General features: G+C 32.3%; 1 protein-coding gene across 1 annotated transcript in view; it reads right to left on the bottom strand.

Annotated features, from left to right (window-relative positions):
* Sp1 (transcription factor Sp8) overlaps window positions 1-2,574 on the bottom strand; it is a 31,755-nt gene extending 29,181 nt beyond the window's left edge. Inside the window, exon 1 of the mRNA XM_074246959.1 lies at window positions 2,125-2,574. Within this exon, the coding sequence (XP_074103060.1) occupies window positions 2,125-2,232 (108 nt within the window). The 5' untranslated portion in view covers window positions 2,233-2,574. The remainder of the gene's footprint in view (window positions 1-2,124) is intronic.
* Between the last annotated feature and the right edge of the window lie 19,721 nt (window positions 2,575-22,295).

The raw sequence follows: 22,295 nt of genomic DNA, 5'->3' as shown, positions 1-22,295 counted from the left end.
AACCTATCAACCCAGATTTAGTGGTTCAACTTGGTATACATCTATAGAGATACATATTTATAATACATACAATATACAATATTATATGAACAACATCTCGGCATTTATGACCGACATTTCCACACCGCAATATCCATTTTACGTAAACGTCCGTGTTGCTTCTGCTGCTCCTGCTGCTTGTATATTTTTATGGTCCATCTTACTTTTACAACATTGTTAAATATTATTTTTTTCAATATATATATTCGTCTATATTAAAGAGCTGTTATCCTTAGCCGCATAATGTCTTCAGGAAAATATTAAATTTAAGTGGATTATCTATTTTTTAAATTATTAACATTTTTTTAAATTATATTGAGAAAAAAAATACTTGTATCAAGAATATTTATGTTCTTGAAACAAAAAAAAAAATTGGTTGAATTGATTAAAAAATTTCGATTTAATCCAAATAATAAAAACACATCAATATATTTGTATAATAAAAAATTAATGTAGTAAATTTTTTTTTTTTTTTTTACCAAATTGTAGAGTCAAAAAATTCTTGGACATATTTTTTTTTGTCAATGCAGCAAACAATTTAACTTTCTAAAATTGAATTTTTTATTCTGTAAAATATATGTAAGCTAAAAGTTAAAGTCGACTGAAGTTAAAAAAAAAAGTATTAACTGGACAAATTGATTGAATACAAGTGTAAAAGGCACATAAAGGCACAGTTGTAAAAGTTTCCGGTAGTTATAAGTATAAGCTATTATCCAGCATATACATATATGTATACGTGTACATGTGAGGGTTGAGGTAAACAGTACAGCGATGAGTACACAGCTCTAGAGCTGTAAAATTGCCCGATAAATTGAATTTCCATTGGCGAATTGGCAGAATGCGTAGTCGAAATAAAACGACAGCTAGTTCGATTCGATACGTAAGTCCGGGATGATTTTTCATTGCTTTGCAGCATATAAACTGCGTACCTACCAGGACTAGACTGAAAGGACTAAGAGGAGAATTAGATGATACGTAGTTATGCCGGTATTGGCCGTTATGGATGCCGGGAGATGAACAATTAATGAAGGGGTGGTTCTGTAACGCCCCGAACGCCGTCGCTCTAGGACTCATTCAGTCGATCATCGGTTGATCTTGTCAAATATCGTTAGGGACTCACGCTTTACAAGTTTAAATTGCGGAAGGCGTCTGTCGACACCATCCCCAAAAGGCACTTGCTCGATTGGTGTGCGTGAATATTTCTATCAAGGCCTGTCTTGTTCGAAGCGAGGGTATCTAAATATTTCGCTAAATAAGAGTCGACTTTGACGGATAAATTATTGACTCGATTTAATTATTGTTTCAGGCTATTTTTATGTTATTATTATTATTTTTTTTTTTTTTTATATATTCAAGTGTCGTTAGTTGCTATTAAGAACAATAATGAACGCATATTATATCTCACTCAAGATGACTGTGGTATTTTGTTAAGAGAGTCGTATGTGATTAAAGTCACACGCTAACCTCGTAAATTTTCTATAAACAACAACCTCAGGAGAATTTGCGTCATGATGATGAGGAAAAAAAAAAAAAGCTGCATGAAAGAATAAAAAAAATTGGAGTAAGGTACAACGATGCAGAGTGCAGTGTTAACAGCAATTTCGTCGAGTGGAAAATTGGATTCTTATCGGGTTAAATTTTCATGAAAACCCCTTTCTTGCTCGAGAAGTAATACTCATTGACTGGACGTCCTGCGTCCTATATATTATACTACATACTGCGTCCTACAACCTATCACCGTATATATGTATTATTTATACGCGGTCCGAGAGACTTTATAACGCGTGATAAAATCATTTGCATGGCTTACAGCTCATCGTGCCACTAATTACCGGGTGTGCATTGAAAAATGTTTTACAGCATGCGAGAATTTAAATATACTTGGGCTACTCTCACTACTCACTGCTCTGATAACACCGTACCGGGTCTTAAGTAAATCTTGACGGTTTCATTGCAAAACTCTCGGGCTAAATTATTTTTTCAAGATTTTAACTACTTCAGACTTTATTATTATTTTTTTTTTCATGCTTTGTTTATTAATTTGTTAGTTTTTAAAATAGATATGTACTTTTTATATAAATTTACCTCAAGGTATTCCGTGTCTGTTGACGAGAGATGGTTTGACTGTGACATTTGTGTCATTACCACACTCTGGGGGTGAGCCGGCTGAGGATACTGATACGCACAATTCATTTTAATAAATTACAGTCTGATTTTTTTTTATAAAATTAATTTAATAATAAACAAAAATTTAAATAAATCCACTTTTATTTTTATTTTTATAATTCACTTCTACTCCGATCACCCTTATTGTCAATAAATTCCTTTCAAATTACATGATAAAATAAAATAAAATCACTGATAGTATTTAATTTAAAAATAAATTCACTTTACCTCAGCACGTGTGTTGTTAAGTGTAATAACAATGTACGAAACTAAGAGTTTAATGATACGTATTAATAATCGGTGATTAGAGAAGTAATGGGGCCTATTACAATATCTCGAGAGAGCAAAGCAAGCAAAGGATTGGATATCGATGCGGCACTCATCAAGGAACAATTATAACTGAGGTTTTTCGAACGGCGCCGGGTGTCGGGGGCTACAGAGCTCAGAAAAGAGAGAGAGAGAGAGAGACGTAGAGAAGAGAGCTGAGCGGTCGTTCGCTCGCGCGGAGGCGGATCATTCCCGCGACTCGCGTGTGTTCACTACTCGAGTAGAGGATTTAACTCTCTCTTACTACTCTTTCTCCAGCATGGTGCTTAGCTATACACCAGACTCTTTTTCTCTTTCACTCTATCAGTATTTCTCATTCACGGTTGCGTGTGCGCGGAATAGGACACTTGCCGATTCCTCGCCTTGTATTCATCCGCGACGTGATGCGTGGGCCCGGTTACGGTACGACTGGGCACTAATACCCGCGAACGCTTAACGAATCTAACTCCATACATGTTTGTGTTATATATTAATATATATGAGCTTTTATGCAGGGGAAGGTGTTGCTGTTGTACTGGTGGGGTCTCAGACCGCCCTCTAACCCGTCTTCATCTTCCCGTCTTCCCTTTTTGTACCCCTTTCATCTCCTCTACCCCTTTTTTACCTCCGACTATCTCTGCCGTGAGTCTGATCTCCACCAATTAAAACTCAAGCAAACCACGTGGGATATTTAGTTTTTTTTCCATATCGCGATTTTTTTTAGGTCAAGTATTCTCATTAATATATTTAGAGACTTATATTTTAATCGAGTTATTTTATTATAAAATTGACAGAGATTATTTTTATAGGAATTGTTTTTCAACTTTTGTTAAAAAATTTTCAAAAAGTCAGTTCCTGTAATTATACTGACAGATGTTTTGGAAAATTTTTTTAAGTAAGTCGTTTATGTTTAAGTGTTTAAAGATCTGTTAATTAAATCGGTAATCGGTGTATGATTAATGCAACAGCAGCTGAGTTTGGTCTTCAATGCCATTGTCGTTATAATACAAAAATGTAACAACCTTCTATAAATTACAAGCTTGAAATATTTATAAATAATAATAAATTCATATATTACACTCGAAAGAATTTGTCGTCTTAAATTATCCGATAATTTCGATTTATTAAAATAAAAAAACGATTAAAGACTAACTTTCACTTTGTTTTTATCTTTATAGTTCAATGTTAATTTTAGAAATCTTTTTTTGTCAAAAAAAAGCAGATGTTTAAAAGATGTCTAAAAAGGTTAAATTTTATAAATTTCATTGTAAAGTCAGCATAATTTTTTTTTAATTATATGGTTTAGTTTTTACTTTTCATGTACCGCTTTTTTCTTTAAGTCAAGGAAGTTTTATGCTTTAAAGTTTTTTTTTTTAGATTAGAAAATATTAAGCTTTAATAGAAAGGAACTTATTATTAACCTTAACATTTATAAAAGTCTCAAAGCTTCAGATTAAAATCGTAACAAAAATGATGGATTGATAAAAAAAGTCATAATATTACAATTTATACGGCGCATTAACTTCTGAAATAGGCAAACAGAATCTCGTTTATACATCAAAGACATTATGTATGCTATTAGCTATTATATATCGGCAAGTGATATTTCATAATTCGTTTAGTCAGGCATAAAATGTCAGACTGGTACAAAAAGCCACGCGTGATTAGCCAAGACATTTCAAACAAAAGTAACTCAACATATAATAATAAAAAATAAAATAATAACTACAATAAGTTAACTTGAGTTTAAAGGTTTTAGATAAAAACATTACACATTATACAGACTGCAGACGATTTTAGCATTCAAACTTCGAACATACTTTGTTAACAGAACTCAGAATGCTTGTTACGACTATGACGTACATAACAAAGTCTAGATTGGTAATAAATCGCACATATATCACGTGATGCTTTATTACTTGTTAAGTTAATACATAATAAAATATTGTTGGATTTATGGAGTAATGCGGTACATTTGTACAGTATATTATCATTTAATTAGCTTTCGTTCTCTGTATGAAAATTAATTTAAGTAATAATCATTATCAATGACCTAATGATGATGATGATAATAATAATTATAATGATAATGATGCTCAATGGAAGGTATTTAATTCGTTCACCGTGAAAATGAGGAGCCATTATAAGTTTACTGTATGGTATCTGATTGGAGTTGTCCAGTGTGACGATGAGTACGATGAGTATGTATACGAATATTGTACAAGTACAATAGTATGAAGAACAAGAGTACTTGTATACAAGTAAATTAGTGTAGAATATTCTCAGGTATCGACGTGGAAAATCTAATGACCTTACAGTACACGATACGCGTGCCTGTTACGCGCAAGGACGCATAATTAAGTTATTAACTATATTACCACAAATCATGTATTATTTAACTATTTTACTATTTGTGTGAGTGCTTAAACATTTTAACATTCTTTTAATTTTTAACTCAAATATAATTTCGTCGTTATCTACCGTTACGCTATAAAAAAAAATTTTTTGTGATTTTTAATATTAATTACTCATCAGAAGAATAGTGAGCTTATTAAAGATCACACGAATTTTTCAGTATAAGAACAGATTATTGACCAAAGATGAAAACAATGAAATGAAACTTGAAAAATTTTTCCAACTTGAAATTATTAGTTAGTGTATTTGAAGTTTCATCTAATATAACAAGCTAGTTCATTTTCTAGTGGATTTAATAGGTAATCATTTCATCTACTTGGATCCCGTTAATTTTTTTTTCCTTTTTTTTTTAATATACATTAAATAATCCGTATTCACTCTTCGAAATTTCTTAATAAATAATACAATCGTTAAAATCCAATTTTAAATGTTCAAATGTCGCAAATGGTAACACCCACGATTACGGTGCTCGTTCTCCATGTTTGATGATGGTTAATAGAAAACAATTCGTCTTTTATGATTCGTCAGTGAAGCAATGAATGAACGCACGAGTTTAAGAACAAACTAGTCGTTTCTACTTCATCTTATGTCTCTGAACTTGTGTATCCACATGTGTGTGTGTGTGTGTGTGAATGGATGGATGTGGGTTTAAGAATTTAGTTTTAGTAGAGAATGAACGGGTAAATAAACGAATGAATGGGATGTGAATTGTTATTAGAAACGAGCGTATAATAGTCGAGCTTTCTTCAAATAGACTGTAACTCGATGCACTGGGAACCTACGCAGCCCATTCTCATTCATCTATTTCGAGTTTGTGTTTATGAGTCTCTAACATTATTAATCATTTATTTTTTCATTCATTTCTACCTCTACCGGAAATGATTAAAGATAAAATTCTCTATTTTTTGTTCTTAATCGTCAAATTTAATATCAATCATTAGACAATTACTAAGTTAAATATTTTCATGTTAGAACTAAAAAGTTTGGAGTAAAAAAATATTTAAAAAAGTATCCGTTAACGTTAGACTAATGATAAATGAATTCTGAACAAAAAATATTTAATTTGTTCAACAACATACTTTAAAAAAGTTAAGCGACAAGAAAAATTTCTTACCGTCACGTTAAACTTGAAAATAAACTCATTAAAAATTCTTCTAAATTAATTATCTCGAAAAGAAGGACGAGAAATTTACGCCCTAAAATTATCATAATTTGAGTAATACTAATGCGCGTCTAAAAAATTTCCTTGAAACGAAACCTTCGCCCGTTAATTGCATTCTCATTATATTAGATCTCGTCGCCAGTCGGAAAGAACGACAAAGCAAGAGCAGTTGGTTTATATATAAATAATACGTAGTGTATATATTTAGCACAATACAATTTTTTGACTGAACTTTTACCGAGGAGAAACCTTGCCCGGTGCCCAATGAGATCGATCTTCTGATAAACACCTAACCCAAAAATAGTACGAAACCAGGTGCAGATGAAAAGAGGGTTTTTCTTTTGGAAAAAGGCCGAAGTTGGTAAAAGTGGGTGGATATCGCACGTGACTAGTTAAGGTTAAGATAAATAACTCGAGGTCTAATTGTGGGCCAAATAAGTTGTAGTTTATGTATACAGCCGGTCGATATAAGAATAAGAACTGCAACTACTATATATATAATAGGCTCATGCAGGCGCGACCAAAAATCGTAATAGGGAGCAGGAGAATTTTGGATAATAAGTGAAGCGAGGAAAAATAATAAGAAAGAGGCGGCGGAAAAAATTAAAGAATTCTGTGTAGGCTGTATTTTATATAGTGGCTCGTGTTTTCAAGATGTGAGAACTTGAGAAAAAAGAATTGGATGGACGACGGCTGCGAATGAGACGGTCAGTGTTGAGCATCAGAAATGTTGAGAAAGAAAAGAAGAAGAACGGCCGTTTTCTTTGAGCTCTTAGATGAACGCGCTCTGTTATTATACATACATCTTTCTCGTGTTCTTTCTCCGTCTGTTGGTCGTGTTATTTGATGGCCAAAGAAGTGGAAGTTGGTAATGCTCTATAGGTATGTAGGAGCAGAAGGGTATGCATGTAGATGTTTAGAGAAAGAGAATTAAACGCAAGATAGTTGAGAAGTCGGGCCGTTACGCGCTTACTCGCGAAAGAAGAGAAAGAATAATAGCCTCCCCCTACGCAGCCTGCAATTAAAACTCAAAAGTTGTATACTCTTGGGGTTCTCTTGTAGAGTAAGCGGCCATCATGCGCCTCTGCAGCCTCGTACACCGCGGGCTTGCTGAAGAACTAAAGACCAAAGACCAAAGAAGAGCCCAAAGCAAAGCGAGCCGTTTTGTTTCACTCTGTCTAATCGATTTAACTCGCGAGAAAAATTTGTAATAAAGAAAAAGATAAAAGGTCGTGGTGCCTGCGTGGAGATACTTTAGTTATAAGCGCTGAAAAAAAAAAAAAAAAAAAAATATATATATATATATATATATATATATATATATATATATATATATAATAGTTTGGGATGGAGGAGAACCAGAAGAAGTAATGATAAAAAAAAAATCTTGAGAAAATGGCGGTGTTTAAAATAAAATAAAAACTGTTGAACAAAGTGTCATAAATTCAGTTGCTCTAGAAATTCTTCCCAGCACTCTTTATACTCGCGCTGTGTATATAATAATACTTGAGAGTTCTTCATTCGCGCCTTCACTTCGGCACGTGCCGATAATCTTTGCTGAGACTGAAGAGAATAAGCGAGAGTGTTTAAGTGCCCTCAGGATCCAGCATCTCGAGCAGATTATTTCCCTTGTCGCTTTTTTACTTTTCTGAGCTTTTTGTAGATTTTTTACTAGTTTTTGTACTATTATCTGCTACAAAGTAGTCAGTAGTCCCTTTTTCCGGCCGGACGGGGAAATGTTTTTTTACTTCTGTTCTGCTTTCCGGAAATGTAAGAGATAAAATTTTGTCCAGGGGTGGAAAGGGTGAGCTAAAACGCACATGTGCGGACGTAACGCTCCATAAACGATATCTTTCAACGTTTCGTTTGATATTATTCCGATTTTACACAAAAAATCATGATACAAATCTTCTACCTACTATTATGCACTTTTCTCGTACAATCTTTATTCAAATAATCGTTCTAATTTATGATTATTATTATTATACATTGGTTTAATCGACTATCTGTTCTAAATCAATACTAACAAAAAATTAAATTAATTTAACAGAAAAATTTTAAACCAAAAAGACCATTTTGAATCAAGTAGAAAAATCCTTAATCTAACAAATTGTTCGCGGTCCAAATAAACTTTATTTTATTAAAATTTTTTTAAATCAAGTAAATTTTTTATCAGTAAACAATGTGAATTTTGAAATTAAACGAATATTGATGTGATAATTTATAAAATTATTCTGTATAAAATTTTAAGAGACAATTTTATTTGCTCGAAAGAATTTGAAGCATTGAAATGCTGTAACCAAAAGTGATAATAAAATGTAACTAAACATCATAGTCATAACATGTTACATGGGAATTACTGTTTATGAAGAAACTACTGATTAAACGGGGAATGCATAAATGTTTTTATCTGAAATAAAAATGGTAGGTTTTAACAACAGACTATTAGTAATGTGAATATATGTATGTATAAATACATGTATAAGGGCAGAAGAAGATGAGGGTGCGATGCCAACGGTGGCAGTGACTGAACTGGCATTACGGGTTACGCAGGCGGGGTAATCACGATGATTCAAACTCTTCAGATGGGTCATCATCTCGTCACTACGTCACCTAAGGCTAGAGGCGTACGGACCATGGGATTACACCCTGACCCTGTCATACACAAACATAAACATATACATTTGGACTTATGAATACATACATATAATTCAACGTCAAAACATAACAAATGTGGACCAAAAATAAAAATCCAGGCGAAGAAAAAGGAAAGGAAAACGTCATACGAGCATTTGACTCGAGTTAATGTGAAGTATATTACACTCGGACTATTTTTCATAGGAATAAGGTATAAGATATCAGTGTCTCTGTCTTCCTTACAGTGTATTGTATACATTAAATATACTATACTGAATACCGACAGTGTATAAGAGTCGATGATGCGGATACCCGCCAAAAAAGGAACGAATGGTTTATGGACTTATCAATCATTTGGTAGCCGCTTTTGAGACCGTGGTACGTTCTTACCGATGCAGCCTGTTATTAGCGACGATTAAAAGATTCCGAGAGACGTGAGAGGACTGTAGTGGGTAAGAATCCTAAAAGAGGATATATATACATATACATACATATATACATACATATTACTGCACACATACTGCAGAGAAAGAATGAGCTTTGCTTGAGGGAGAGGCTGAGCTTATACGCTGCAATTAAAAAAAGTTTTCACATTTAGATAAATTGTTTTGAATGATTTTTTAAATATCTTTTCATTAGCCTCTTACAAGAACCTAGTCACAACATTTGAGCATGAAAAATGATTTTACTTTAGAAGAACAGATTTTTGATTCGCTTCATTGAATAAATTTACGAGCGTATTATAAGCAAGAGGAGAATTAGGGGTAGATGGAAGAAATATTCACGATAAGAGACATTATCGCGAACCTTGCGTTGAGATGAGCTTATTTATTGCGCTAAGTAAAAATAATAATGATAATGAAGAACGGTAAGATTGTATTACATTATACTGTATTACCATACATGCATCACGATTATTGCATGATGCTGTTAATAACAAAAAAATAATAAGTTTATTTACAAGTGACCTTTGACTCTAGCGAATCAAATAAAAAACAAACGTAAACATTGATGAAAAGGATTTATGATTTATCGACACATTTTACATTGATATGTATGTTTTTAAATTATTATTTTTTTGCTGTACGATGTGATAGTAGTGCATACAAGTTGTGAATAACGTAAGTATGTGTATGTGTGGGAATAAACATGTTTGTAAGGGTAAATGATTTATTTAGCAATGTTTTACGGAAGATGCATTTTGATTTTTAAGATAAGATTATCGAGGTACCAACATGGCGGACTCGCCAGTCGCGGATCGGAGAAGGTGGGCTGCAGCTTACCAAGGTGATATATGCTTCGTTCGTGCCTTTATACCGGTATATATACTACTATACGAGCATACTTGTGTGAGCCGTCAAGAGCTCGGTGTAAGTGGGAGAAGAAACGCGTAAAATATTGCGTGGGTGAGAAATAAAATGGTGGGTATATATATTCGCGATATCTATGATGTAAATAATGTATGTTATAGAATATTCTGTCAATTTTGATAAAATCAAAATATTTAAAATAGATTTATTTTTAATTAATAACGAAAATTAATAAATTAATATGGAAAAAATTTACGACAAAAAATAATTTTTGACAAATAGTCATAATTTATTTATGTTTATATGCGTTGTGCTTATATTTATACTGATCCCGAAGAGCAAGAAAATGAAGAAGATGACACACATGAGAAAGATATTTTCAGAAAAAAACAAATTTAATGCATTAAAATATCATAAATTAATGTTAAATAAAATTGGGCAAGTGACAACGAGATGAAAGTAAAAATATTGCGTTATAAAAGTCCATGAATGCTATTACGTATATTATGTACTTGCATTCGATTTTTGTTTATATATGTATGGATGCGAATAAATAAGAATACATGTGTGTAAAAAAATATGTACAGCAGAGTGGGTAAAAAGTCTCTGGTCCCTGCAGTACCTGGTCCCCGGTCTCCGTTCTCTGGCGGAGAAGAGAGAAAAGAGGAACTGCGAGGACGTAGAGAGGGCTCTCAAACCCGGTAATTAAATAGCTGAACCCTGCAATTAGGGCCACTAAATCGTGGCGGGCCCTGGACCCATCGAGAAGGGCCCGCCAGACAGAAAAAACAACGTCCGAACGCTGCTTATATCTCACAACACACGGTTTTACTTCTTTACTCACTGCTACAAGAGCCGAGTAGGTCTTAAACTCTACCTTCACACACACATATTAACATTTATACATTTATACATGTATATAAGTCTCGCGGGGGTGGTTTAGTTACATGTGGGAACCTGATCGAAATGCATTAGATGTTCTCGTAGTTTGCTAAAAAAAAATTTTCATATATACTATTTTTATTTTCTTTTACAAAAAATCCATCTCAAATCTAAAAGGATTGTTCCTTTATATTTTTTGATTTGATCTGGTGAAATAAATTTTTTTTCTCTAACTTTCTCACAATTTTTTTTTTTATATCAGAATAAAATAAAAATGTGGAGTGATACTTAAAAAAAATGAAAACATGTCATATTTAATGGTTGTAAGAGGTAAAAGTGTAAACGGTGCTTAAAGAGTTGAACGGCCGGGTATTCGTGCCCGAGTGAAGAGTGGATGCATGTATGCTAACCGAAGAAGAAACAACTTTGGATTCAGCTTACTTCGTGGTCAAATGGTTGATTGTGTATGCATGTAGCGGCGGACACGATTGAAGATAATGGTAACAAACCGTCTTCCTTCCTGAACAGAACGTCCGAGCATAGGAAGGGGCCCTTAACCTTTATTTCTTGTACGAAAGGGATGGGAGGCCTTCTTGGTCGCGATGCATCGTGATTTCCGTATGCAAAATTGAACGTGCGCACGCACCCGCAGATAGCAAGACAGTACGAGGGTGAGCTGGATCAAGAGTGAGTGAAATAAGGGGGCTTACCAGTTGAGGTTTTGGTGCTATCAGAAGGTGAGAGGGAAAAAAGGACTAGCTAAGGAGTGAGATGGATGGCCGAGCATCACGCTCCTCACCGTATTAAAATATCACCCCCTGCTCTCCACATTCTCTTTGCCTTTCAGTTAAATCACCCTCCCGTTTATTTCGCGGCTATTTTTTAGGCTCATTACCGTCACAATCTTTGGTATTTTATTACTAACCTGATAAAAAAATGAAGTAAAAAAATTTTTGAATAAAGTCAAATTTTCTGGAGTCAAGAATAATTTTTTGTAGTTTAAGAATTTTTCAAATTCTTAAAAATCATATTCTTGATTTAAAATTTTTTTCTTGCAAATCAAGTTAAATTTTTCATCAATGTAAAGGTACAAGCTCTAACTGCATACCAGATAAAAATTTTTTTAAACAAAAAATTAATTTCTGTATTTTTTGTCAATAAAAATATTTACTCAAGTTTGACCTGATGATGTCTCTGATCAAGAAAAAAAAAAACTTAAGTAGCTTGTCCAAAGTACACCGTCAATAAATTTGAATAAATGAATACTAATAAATAATATTCAATTTCAGGTAATAAGAATCTAATTATTTCTCATAAGTACTAACAACAATAATTTGCATGCTATTAAATATAAAAATTTTTTCTAAACACCTGCAATTAAATAATCATAAATAATGAAGCCATAAATTAAAATGAGAAACTAATTGCTCGAACGAAAAAAAATTTGTCAAAACATTTTTTTTTAATTAATATATTTTAGAATCTAAGTATATCAAAGTACTCTGTAATTAAATAATAAAAAAGTATTAACCTTTTTGCAGATACTAATTGCAGAGAAGATCTAAAATATACAGAATATATATAATTTAAAATTAAATAACTAATAGCTACTTACAAATTACATAAAATTTTTTTATTCTACACTACACACTCTACACTACCGGCAACATACATGGAAAGAGATGATTAGAGGCAAACAATTTAATTTTATAATTAACGTAACGTGTCTTCAATCACCGATTATCTAAAAGTAACATCTCTAACTCGAATAACCTGCGTAGTTTACAGTAACCTACTCTTACACAAGTGTATCATGATACCCGTGGATTCATGAGCGTTAATGGATCTTGCTCGCGGCAGCTTCAATCTAAACTAATCTGCAATGTTTTATGTTTTACGATACACTGAAAAAATATAAGTAAGCCTCTGAGCAGACTCTGGGGGTTAGAAAACGCGTGATGCAAGTTAAGGCTCATCTTGTCGATTACTCTCTCTTTAACGCAACTGGACGGCGAATTAATTGATTCTCTTCATATAGGGGAGCAATAATGCGTGCATCTTCTCAGTAATAAATTTAAAATTTAAAAGTCAAGTCGATATTTATACACATACCTATATTGAGTAAAGGGACTTATTCTCTTAACTTTTGAGCTCAATTGAACATTTGTAAATTTATTGATTAAGTTAACCTTTCGGTCTGTATATTTTACATTCAGACTCAGGCTCATATTTATTACACAAATATTTCCCATTTAAATCGATAACCTATCGCGTTTGCCAAGAGCTAGCTCAGACGCTACTTCAATTCACTCAATGATTAAACATGTATACGTAAGATATATATATATATATATATATATATATATATATATATATATATATATATATATATATATATATATATGTATGTATAAGCAAGTATTATCGCTTCCTATCACGTTTACTCGACGGTTATAAACTACGTTAATTACAAAGTTAATTGCAAAAAGTTTTAACATGCTTCCTCTGGATAATATAACCCAACAACTCTCGTGCCAAGATAAAACCCTTTATTTTAAATTAAATACTTTTATTATACCTCGGGTTGTGATTAAAAAATGTGAAATTAAAAAGATTATTTTAACTTTAATTAATAATGTTAATAAAGTCATGGAGTCAAGTATTCTGGCTCTGTTCACTTAGTTTAAATATAAGAGTACATATTTATACACTGATAGAAAAGTTAAATTCATTGAAGAGAAAATAATTTTGAACCAAGAAAATTAAAAAAAATAAATTAATTTAGTGGTCAAAGATATTTTCTTTTCTATCAAGTTAATTTTTTTATCAGTGTACAAATTTTTTCTGACTGATGGAAGGAATTTTTACACAGAAAAAAATTTCTTGACTGGAGAACAAAATTCTTGGCTCAAAAAAATTTTCAGGTGCCTGAAGGAAGACCGAAGTTGTGTTGGCCGAAGTAAAAATTTTTCTTGAAATTTTATTTTTGGTGGAAGTAATTTTTTTTAAATTCAAATTATGGTAAATACTTGATACAATAAATTTTTATACTTGATCAAGATTTTTATCAAGATGTTGATTATCAAGAAATAATTAGGAAGAAAAATATTTTCTTGGCTCAAGTGAACCTTTTTTTCTGTGTAGTTGCGCATAACTGTTTGGCTGGCGAGTGTCTTTTTTAGTCAGTAAATAAAATGTTGCCTGGGGTGACGATCAGCGGGATTTTTAAGCGGTTGAAATTGTATCGAGAGGTTAGTGGATCCACTTGAGATTTTTAGTATTTAGTTGTGCTTTTTTCCGTCTAGTTTTGGCTTTATTCACTTGGTCTTGTACTTAATTTTAGTCTCATGCTCAGGATCTGGACGTCACAGTCACGAGTCTTGAAATAAACGCGCCACGGGGTCGCTGTTATGTACTGTATAGTAGTGGATGAGAAGCGAGTAGAGATGAGGAGGGTAAAGAAAATAAAAAGTCCCGTGTGGAGAGGTGCCCGCTGCGATCGCACGCTGAGAGATAACCTTCGCCACACACCTCCGTGACATATTATTGAGCTCCGGGTGTTAACGACTTTACAAATAGGCTAACTAATAATGTATTCCACGTGTGTTGACGCGATGTCGTGTGCACTTACAAGTGTGAAAAAAAATTTTTATGTAATGTAATGTGAGGTTCGAAGTTTTACGACTCACTTCAGGTAATGCTTTTGCGAAGCTGGTATTTGAATTTCAGATTTCTCACTCAGATTAAATTGCGTAAATTTGTATCATTATTTTTACTAAATTTACAACTTTAACAGAAAAAAAAATATATTGTTTTATAAAAAAAAGTAAATTAATATTTTAATTAAATATTGACTAATGACATGATTAATTACAAGAGAAATCGAAATAATAAATTTAAGTTTTCTATTTCAAAGAAAAACTCTAAAAAAATGAACAAAACAAAATAACTGTAAATAAAAATTTTTTTGGAATAAAAGACTTTTTGTTCCCTAACACAAATGTACAAGAGTCCTATTTTGTCTCCAGCACTTATAAATTTTATAGTGCTTGAATTTTCTCAGAAATTCAACAAAAGATCCTTTGCCCGGATTTTCCCGAAACAAATGACAAAAGTTCTTTAAATAGAAATTTTTAATTTATTTCCAAGGGTTTTTATTGTGAAACTGTTAATTGGAAGTTATTGTACTGCTGTTATTTTTACTCAAGTCAAACTTTCCAATATTTTTTAATTGAGATTGTATTATATAAAAAAATTAAATGAAATATTTTAAAATCAATAATTTATGGAACTGTTCAATTAATATCGTTTTAAAATAATAAAAATCTAAATTAATTTTTAATATCGTGTAATTGATTGAGTTAAAATTTTTTGCAACTTATAAAAGTTAATTCAGAAAAAATATACGGCTATACTTAAAAATATATAAGTGTTTCAAATAATTTGCACGCCTAAATATTAAAAAAAAAAATACATATTCAGTAAAAAAATATTTAATGCTGTGTAATGACGACGAATGAAGTTGAATATGGTCGTCTTTGGAGAAAGAGAAAATGAAGATAATGATTGCGATAAGCAACTAAAGTATCAGGGTGTTAACGACGTGGCACTTATAATCCATACAACATACAAGTATAAACTTTGTACACCATTTCGTCCCAGAGTAAGAACGCGTATGATCGACTCCTCTCCTCTATCAGGCAGTTACTCTCGAAGCTGGGTTATTTGAAATCCATCCGACTTTTCTCCTCGTCTATCTCACATAAAATATATAATATACAATATATCTGATATCTGGCGGGACCGTATCATATATATCTAGTAATACATATCACGCGGTATGAACTCGCTCCTCTCTTCGCTTCAGAGAGTAAAGTACAGGCATGCAGTTAGAGTCTACTCGCGGTTACCACGTGGTTATCAAGTTAACCCTTTGGTTGTTGGATATCCCGCGAGCAAGAAGTCTGCGGCTACACTGCTGACCAAGTCAGTGGAGAGCCATCCAGCCGTAAGGTGTGAAACCACTCGAAAGCAAAGAGCCCAGAAATTGCGTCCCATTATCCGGTAATGCCTCGGCGTGCAATCGCTTCTACACTCTTTCATCCTCATCTTCTTCGTCTACATTCTGCTCGTCCTCCCCCCTCCATCCCCCTGCTAAGATTTACACCACTTGATGCACATGCACTCCAGACACAGTTTAACTTACTCGCTGTTTCTGCACCGCAATATAAATTCTCTCTTTCTCACTCTCTCGCTATTATTTTTACCCACTCTCTGTACAGGCTGTCGATACCCATTCGAAGAAAGTTCATCATCGCGTACGGCTTCTTTATTTTAAAATAACCGCGTACTAGTTGCCCTGATATGTATACATGTATGTATAGTGATATAAAAAATAAAAAAAGAATAAAATAATAAGAAATCGATGGTGGATGTTGAATGAGAGTTTGTACTAACTGTCGATGGGTTTTTTGACCTCGATTTAATTTAAAGACGTGTATCAAAGGTATCAGATAATAATTATGATGTTCAAAAGTTAAATTAATGAATAAAACTTATATATTATCATTATCATTTTGCATACACGGAAATCAAATGAAATTGTAAATATGAGAAGGTTATTTTAATTATAATTAAGGTGATAAAAAATATGGATGAAATTGCGTGGTTAAGAAAGTTTGATGAAGATTAAATAACGATTCTTAAGTTGAATAAAAAAAAGGACTCTCAAGGAAAAACTTGAGGGTATCATGGATAAAATATATTTCATAAGTGGTTGGATAAAACGCTTGTGAATATCGTTGGATTAATATATATACATATACGTGTCTTCACTGAGAATTATGACCGCATTCGTCTCCATTACCCGGGTGAATCATTGGACGAGCTGAGCTAACCTTAAGGGTGAAACTCACTCCAATCGGGGTTTTATAATTACGCATCAAATGCTTTACTTGCATGACTTTTTTTCAAAGTAATTTATTTCAGAATTGATAAATTTAAAGTTTGAATTAATATTTATTTAACTAAAATTAAACTTTGATTTTTAGTATAAATCTATTAGTATAGAGAAATTTTGTTTAAATAATGGCGGACGAGGGTAGTGCTAGTGGAAAATATAATGGTCTGAATCATTTTGTATCATTTTACCGGCACACGCGGCTGGCTGATAAATCATCCACTCGGATGTGACCACTGTAGTGTATACGAATTGTCCGTATTTACCGACATACATGCTCGTGTACTATTTCCATCACTGTTAAAGTGTACATATAAATATCTACATACACCTACACACTACCCAGGTTACGAAGTTCTACTAACACTAGCACTAATACCCCGGGGTAATTTTAGTATAAATTTCTATTCCCTCGGTCGAGACTGCCGACGCGTTATTATTTCGCTCCGTGCGTAAATTTAAGCCGTACTGTTGTATTATATTCGATTGCGGATTACTGGATATGCTTTGCAATTGCGGTACAATACTGCAGACCATGCCCTCGACATTATAAGTAAATATCTAATGGAAGTGTTGGATACTTTGACGCATACATACATACATACACATATGTATTTACATATTTATAAATATTAAATTTATATTATTGTGTACTTTTATTGTGTTGAGGTTCGTGACATGTTATAATACAACGATTTGATCAGAATGAACACCTGCAATAGTTTTTAATATTTTAATATCTTTTTCCATCGAAAACAGCCGACTTGAATCAATTATGTTATTATTTTTATTACAGATTATGTGATAACAAAGAATTTGTTTAATATTTTTCCAAGTAAAATATTTACAGAGATACATAATTGTTAACTATTTAAATACGATGTACTACAAAAATAATTATTTAAAATGTATCGCCGTAATGTTAAAAAATAGTTTTAAAAAATTACTGGAATAAATTTAACTGTTTTTTTAAATAACTAATGTATAAGTGAGGCTTATTCTTATTACGTGTCTCTAACTTCTTAACTCTTTCTGCTCGGTAAATATTTAAGGCAAGCTCATAAAAGTTGAGCCAGACTTGTGCCTCACGTGTAAGTATTCTATTTGGAATTATATACAATAACGAAATAATAACCCGGCACTTATTCGAGTGTGTCAATTACAGCACAAGTACTGTATTATGTATAAGGTAATATCCATTAAGAACAAGAGAGGAGAGCTCTGGGTAAAGAGGAGAAATATAAACTGAGTATACTTTCAAGAACAAATTTAACTCGCTACTGCTAAGCACCATTCGTGTTTTCAGTCTTCAGTCTTATAGTCTCTCGCCTCTTATTGCCAAGGTGTATATGCACTACTTAAGTCATTTAATAAAACATAATACAACAGTAACATTAACATCAACAATAAGAAATGAAATAAAGATAAACATAAGGGCTACTAATATGTATGTATATACGAGAACGTCAGAGTAAAGCTCACTTTAAACTTCAACGCCCTGTAAATTATTGTCATTTAGAGTTCAGAGATGCTCGTTTAAATTTTTAACGGGTTGATAATTAGAAAATAATGCCTTCGTGTAAAGAAAAATACTCACTAAATTATGGACCGTGCGGTTTAGTTTTATTTCGCAAACAGCCTCCCCAAGATAATTCTGTACAAGTATTTTTGTTTATTTGTTTGTTTATTTTTCTTAACGTTTTTTACGGCGAGACTATTTGTCTTTCAGCATTACTCAGGATCCGATCGAAAAACCATTCTATTCAAAAGCATTCGAGTAGTAGTAGTCAAGAACCCAGAAGTTAATCTCAATAATGTTCGCGAAAAGCGGAAATCCAAGTCGTAAATCCACGAACTGAAATTTCCTTTTCTCCCTATTTCTCTTCTCGGAGTTACACGACAACGCGTTTTAACTCACCCTTTTTCAGCCGTTTCTTTCTTTACTTTCACTCCAATACTTTTATTCCCATTTTTTGCTCCAAAAGCCTTTTTTGTTTTAGCTTTTGTTCAACAATTTGAATTTTTTTGCTTTTCTCATTACAAAAAAATCACAACCCCTTTAATTTATTTTTGACTTTACTTAATTTTTTTTTTTTAATTATTATTAATTATTAATCAATTGAAATTTTCCTTTCTAATCACGAGAGTAATTAGAAATAAATTGTTTAAAATTTATAAACAGAAAAATTCTTTTTTTTTTTTAATCAAATGTACTTGAGTAAGAGAAATAGTTAGTGTGCATTAGAGTATAATACTCTGGATGTCGACACGTGTAAGCAAAAAGACATCCCATAAATAATTCATACAATTAGTACAGAAATGTCTGACTGGTTAACTAAAAACATTATGCACCCATTAAGCGAGAAAAAGCTCTCAAAATTTTAATTTTATTGTTTTTTGCTTTTATTTAAATAAAATTATAAAATTATAATGGATAGAAATTTCCCGCTTTAATTAACTTTATATTTTGTCGAGAATAAAAATAAAATAATTGGTGAAGACTTGAACGTTTGGATATTGAAGAAAATGAAGGTATAGGTGAGTGACGCAGGTATCAGCCTTTATACAGCTATATACTGTCACCAACATCGAGAACAGTAGTACGACTGTTGCTCTGTAATCGTGAGTCGCGCGGGAATAATTATTACCTTTGGCCTGTCATCAACGAGGACATCGATGTGCTCAACTACCACCGCTATATCGGCACTACCACAAGTAAATCGGCTGGGGTGAACTCATACTCTCTATCTCTACTTTCTATGGATCTTTTACTCGTATTATTATATATAGCGGAATTACAACTGTATAAATGTAGTTGAAAAGTACCCTCGTCAAGCCGCATTGTAGCAGTAGATTTCCAACGATTTTGTATGATAAAACTATTCTCGTTATACTTGTTATGTTTTTATTCATTTTATTTTATCGTAATTTTAAAAGTTTTTTTTTTTTTTTTGTTCAATTAAAGAAAATTTTATCGTAATTTTTTAAGTTTATTTTCTTAATCAAGAAAATTTGTATGTTAATTTTGATGATTATATAAATGAATAAAATTTATAAGTTCGATTGTCGATCTGATACAAGCATAAAAATATTAATTTATTTAGTATTCAAACTCAAATTACTATTTCAATTTTATAATTAAATAAAAAATTTTGATATTTAAAATATTTAAGTTAAAAATAAAATTTCTGATTATTTTTAAGTCAAAATTTTGGACTTAATAAATAAAATGGGACAATTTTATTTACGAAAAAAAAAAAAATTGTATGTTATTAGAAAAATATAAATGTATTTATTAATGAAAAAAATTTTTTGTAAGACTTTATAACATATTTATAAAAGTATAAAATAGCAGTTATTATTTTTTATCGTTTATAAATGAATGTGGAAAAAAGTAATTGTAATGAAAGATTGCGATTATAAATGAAGTTAAAGATATAATAATAAAGGTAAAATAAGAATTAATAGTGGAATTTAGATATTAAGCTGAGATAAAATAGCAGTTCCACGTGGATAGCTATGTAAGACGTATTATAAGAAAACCACTAGCACTCATGTATATTACTCTATACCTACAATACAGATTACTCTGCAGAGCGATGCAGAGAGTAGGCTATACATACAACACAACAGAGAGACTGATTACCAACGCAATGTCGTAGACCTCCTTGAGTGGTGTGTGCGGTTTTCCAGCGCTATTAAATAGCGATTTAGCCGGCGCGTTAGCAGCTGGTAATATCCTCATAATGTACCGCGTATCTCTTACATTCACGTCCTTCTTACGACTCACAGCATTTACATATAAGAGAATGTGGCGCTTGAATATGTTATGAGTGTTATGACTTTCGTTTCGGAACAAAAAAAACACCGGATGAAAAGTTGTTGACCTTTAAAAACGTCCTACGGCAGGTCAACAACACTCGGTACCAAGTGTTAACAATATCAAATTTTTAATAAATAAAAATCAGAATAAAAATAACTCAAGTGCGGCAGAAAAAATTTTCTCACAGACAACAATAAAGAATTAACGACGAATGCGTGGTTAATTAGAGTTTGCCTCGAGGCCACAATAACTGATTGTAAGTCACCAGCCAATTCAGATTAATGCAATTGCATTATTTCCACTAGCATCATTATTCATTACAAAACTCCCCCCACATTTCTATATTGTCTGATAGCTGATGGAGAATGACAATTGAACCCATCTAATTCGTTTTATTCCACGTCAATTGAGAGACAACGATTGTATTGTACAATCGCCATTGGATCGAATTATAGAAAATCATCACCAAAAATAACAGAGAAGTCCGGAAAATTTCAGGTAAATTAAACAATTGGATGTAACATTGTTGTGCTGAAAAATTAAACTGAAAATTTTGATTAAGATAATAATTTTCTGCCGAGCTTAAAGCCAGCTCAGAGTTTAATTTTGCTATAATTACAAACTCTGATCCAATCCATGCAGTTTAAATTTCTTATCCTGCATTGACTTGTTTGAATCAAATTACAGAATACAAAATTTATTATAATTACTATAACAAATGCTACTATATATATTAAGCATAGATTCATTATATATATATTTTTTTTTTCGGAATAATTTTTATTTTTGTGAATAAATAATATTCCAGCGTTGAGAAACTATAACTCAGCAATAATAATAGCAGGCCGCGTCTGTTCGGGAGAGATTTAATTGTTGGGCTGTGCCAACCGTCATGAGAAGTGTACGATATGCGTTGGACGTTAGCAGTATTATAGATATAGATATAGAGTAGTACGAAGTAGAGAATCACATAAGAAAACAAAATAGAGCACAAGTGTGTAGGCTCTTGCACAAAACTCGCAAGGATCATCAGAAATGGCTTAAAGAGATATAGAGAGAAAAACATTTGTATTTTCAGCGTAACGCCCATATCTCTTTTTCTCAGTCTTATTATATTCGTCTTCAGTCTCAGTCTTCCCGGCATCTATCCACCCTCTTAGCCCGTATCTCATTAATTTAGATTTTGTAAGTTCTGAGTGATTAATTTCGTTATAACACTCTATTAAACATTTAAATCTCAATTACCCTCTAATTAAATAACAATCAACGGTTTACTTTTCAACCAAATGTTTATAATTAGGTAAATAATCAATTGCTCTGAATATATTGTTAATTTTTCGGCTTTGAGGTTTTCCGAACTTCAACTGGAGATGTCACCCATCGTAACGAGATCCGGAGATGGACCGCTCGAAATAACGCTTCAAAGCCGGTAACTGCTGTAATTGTCGGTGATTAGAGGAGTCATAATTACCGGGCTAGGTATAACGTTACCACGTCCATTCATTCTCGGTACACTTCTCTCGTTCACGACACTGAATTCTCGGTTTCTGTCTTCCGCGACTATTTCTTCATCATCATCATTATCTTCATCATCAT

This window comes from Cotesia typhae, unplaced genomic scaffold (genome assembly GCF_013202065.1).
Source record: "Cotesia typhae breed Kobodo isofemale line unplaced genomic scaffold, CoteBio_Ctyphae contig_48, whole genome shotgun sequence".
Classification (NCBI taxonomy): Eukaryota; Metazoa; Arthropoda; class Insecta; order Hymenoptera; family Braconidae; genus Cotesia; species Cotesia typhae.
This window is presented reverse-complemented; position numbering and strand designations above follow the sequence as displayed.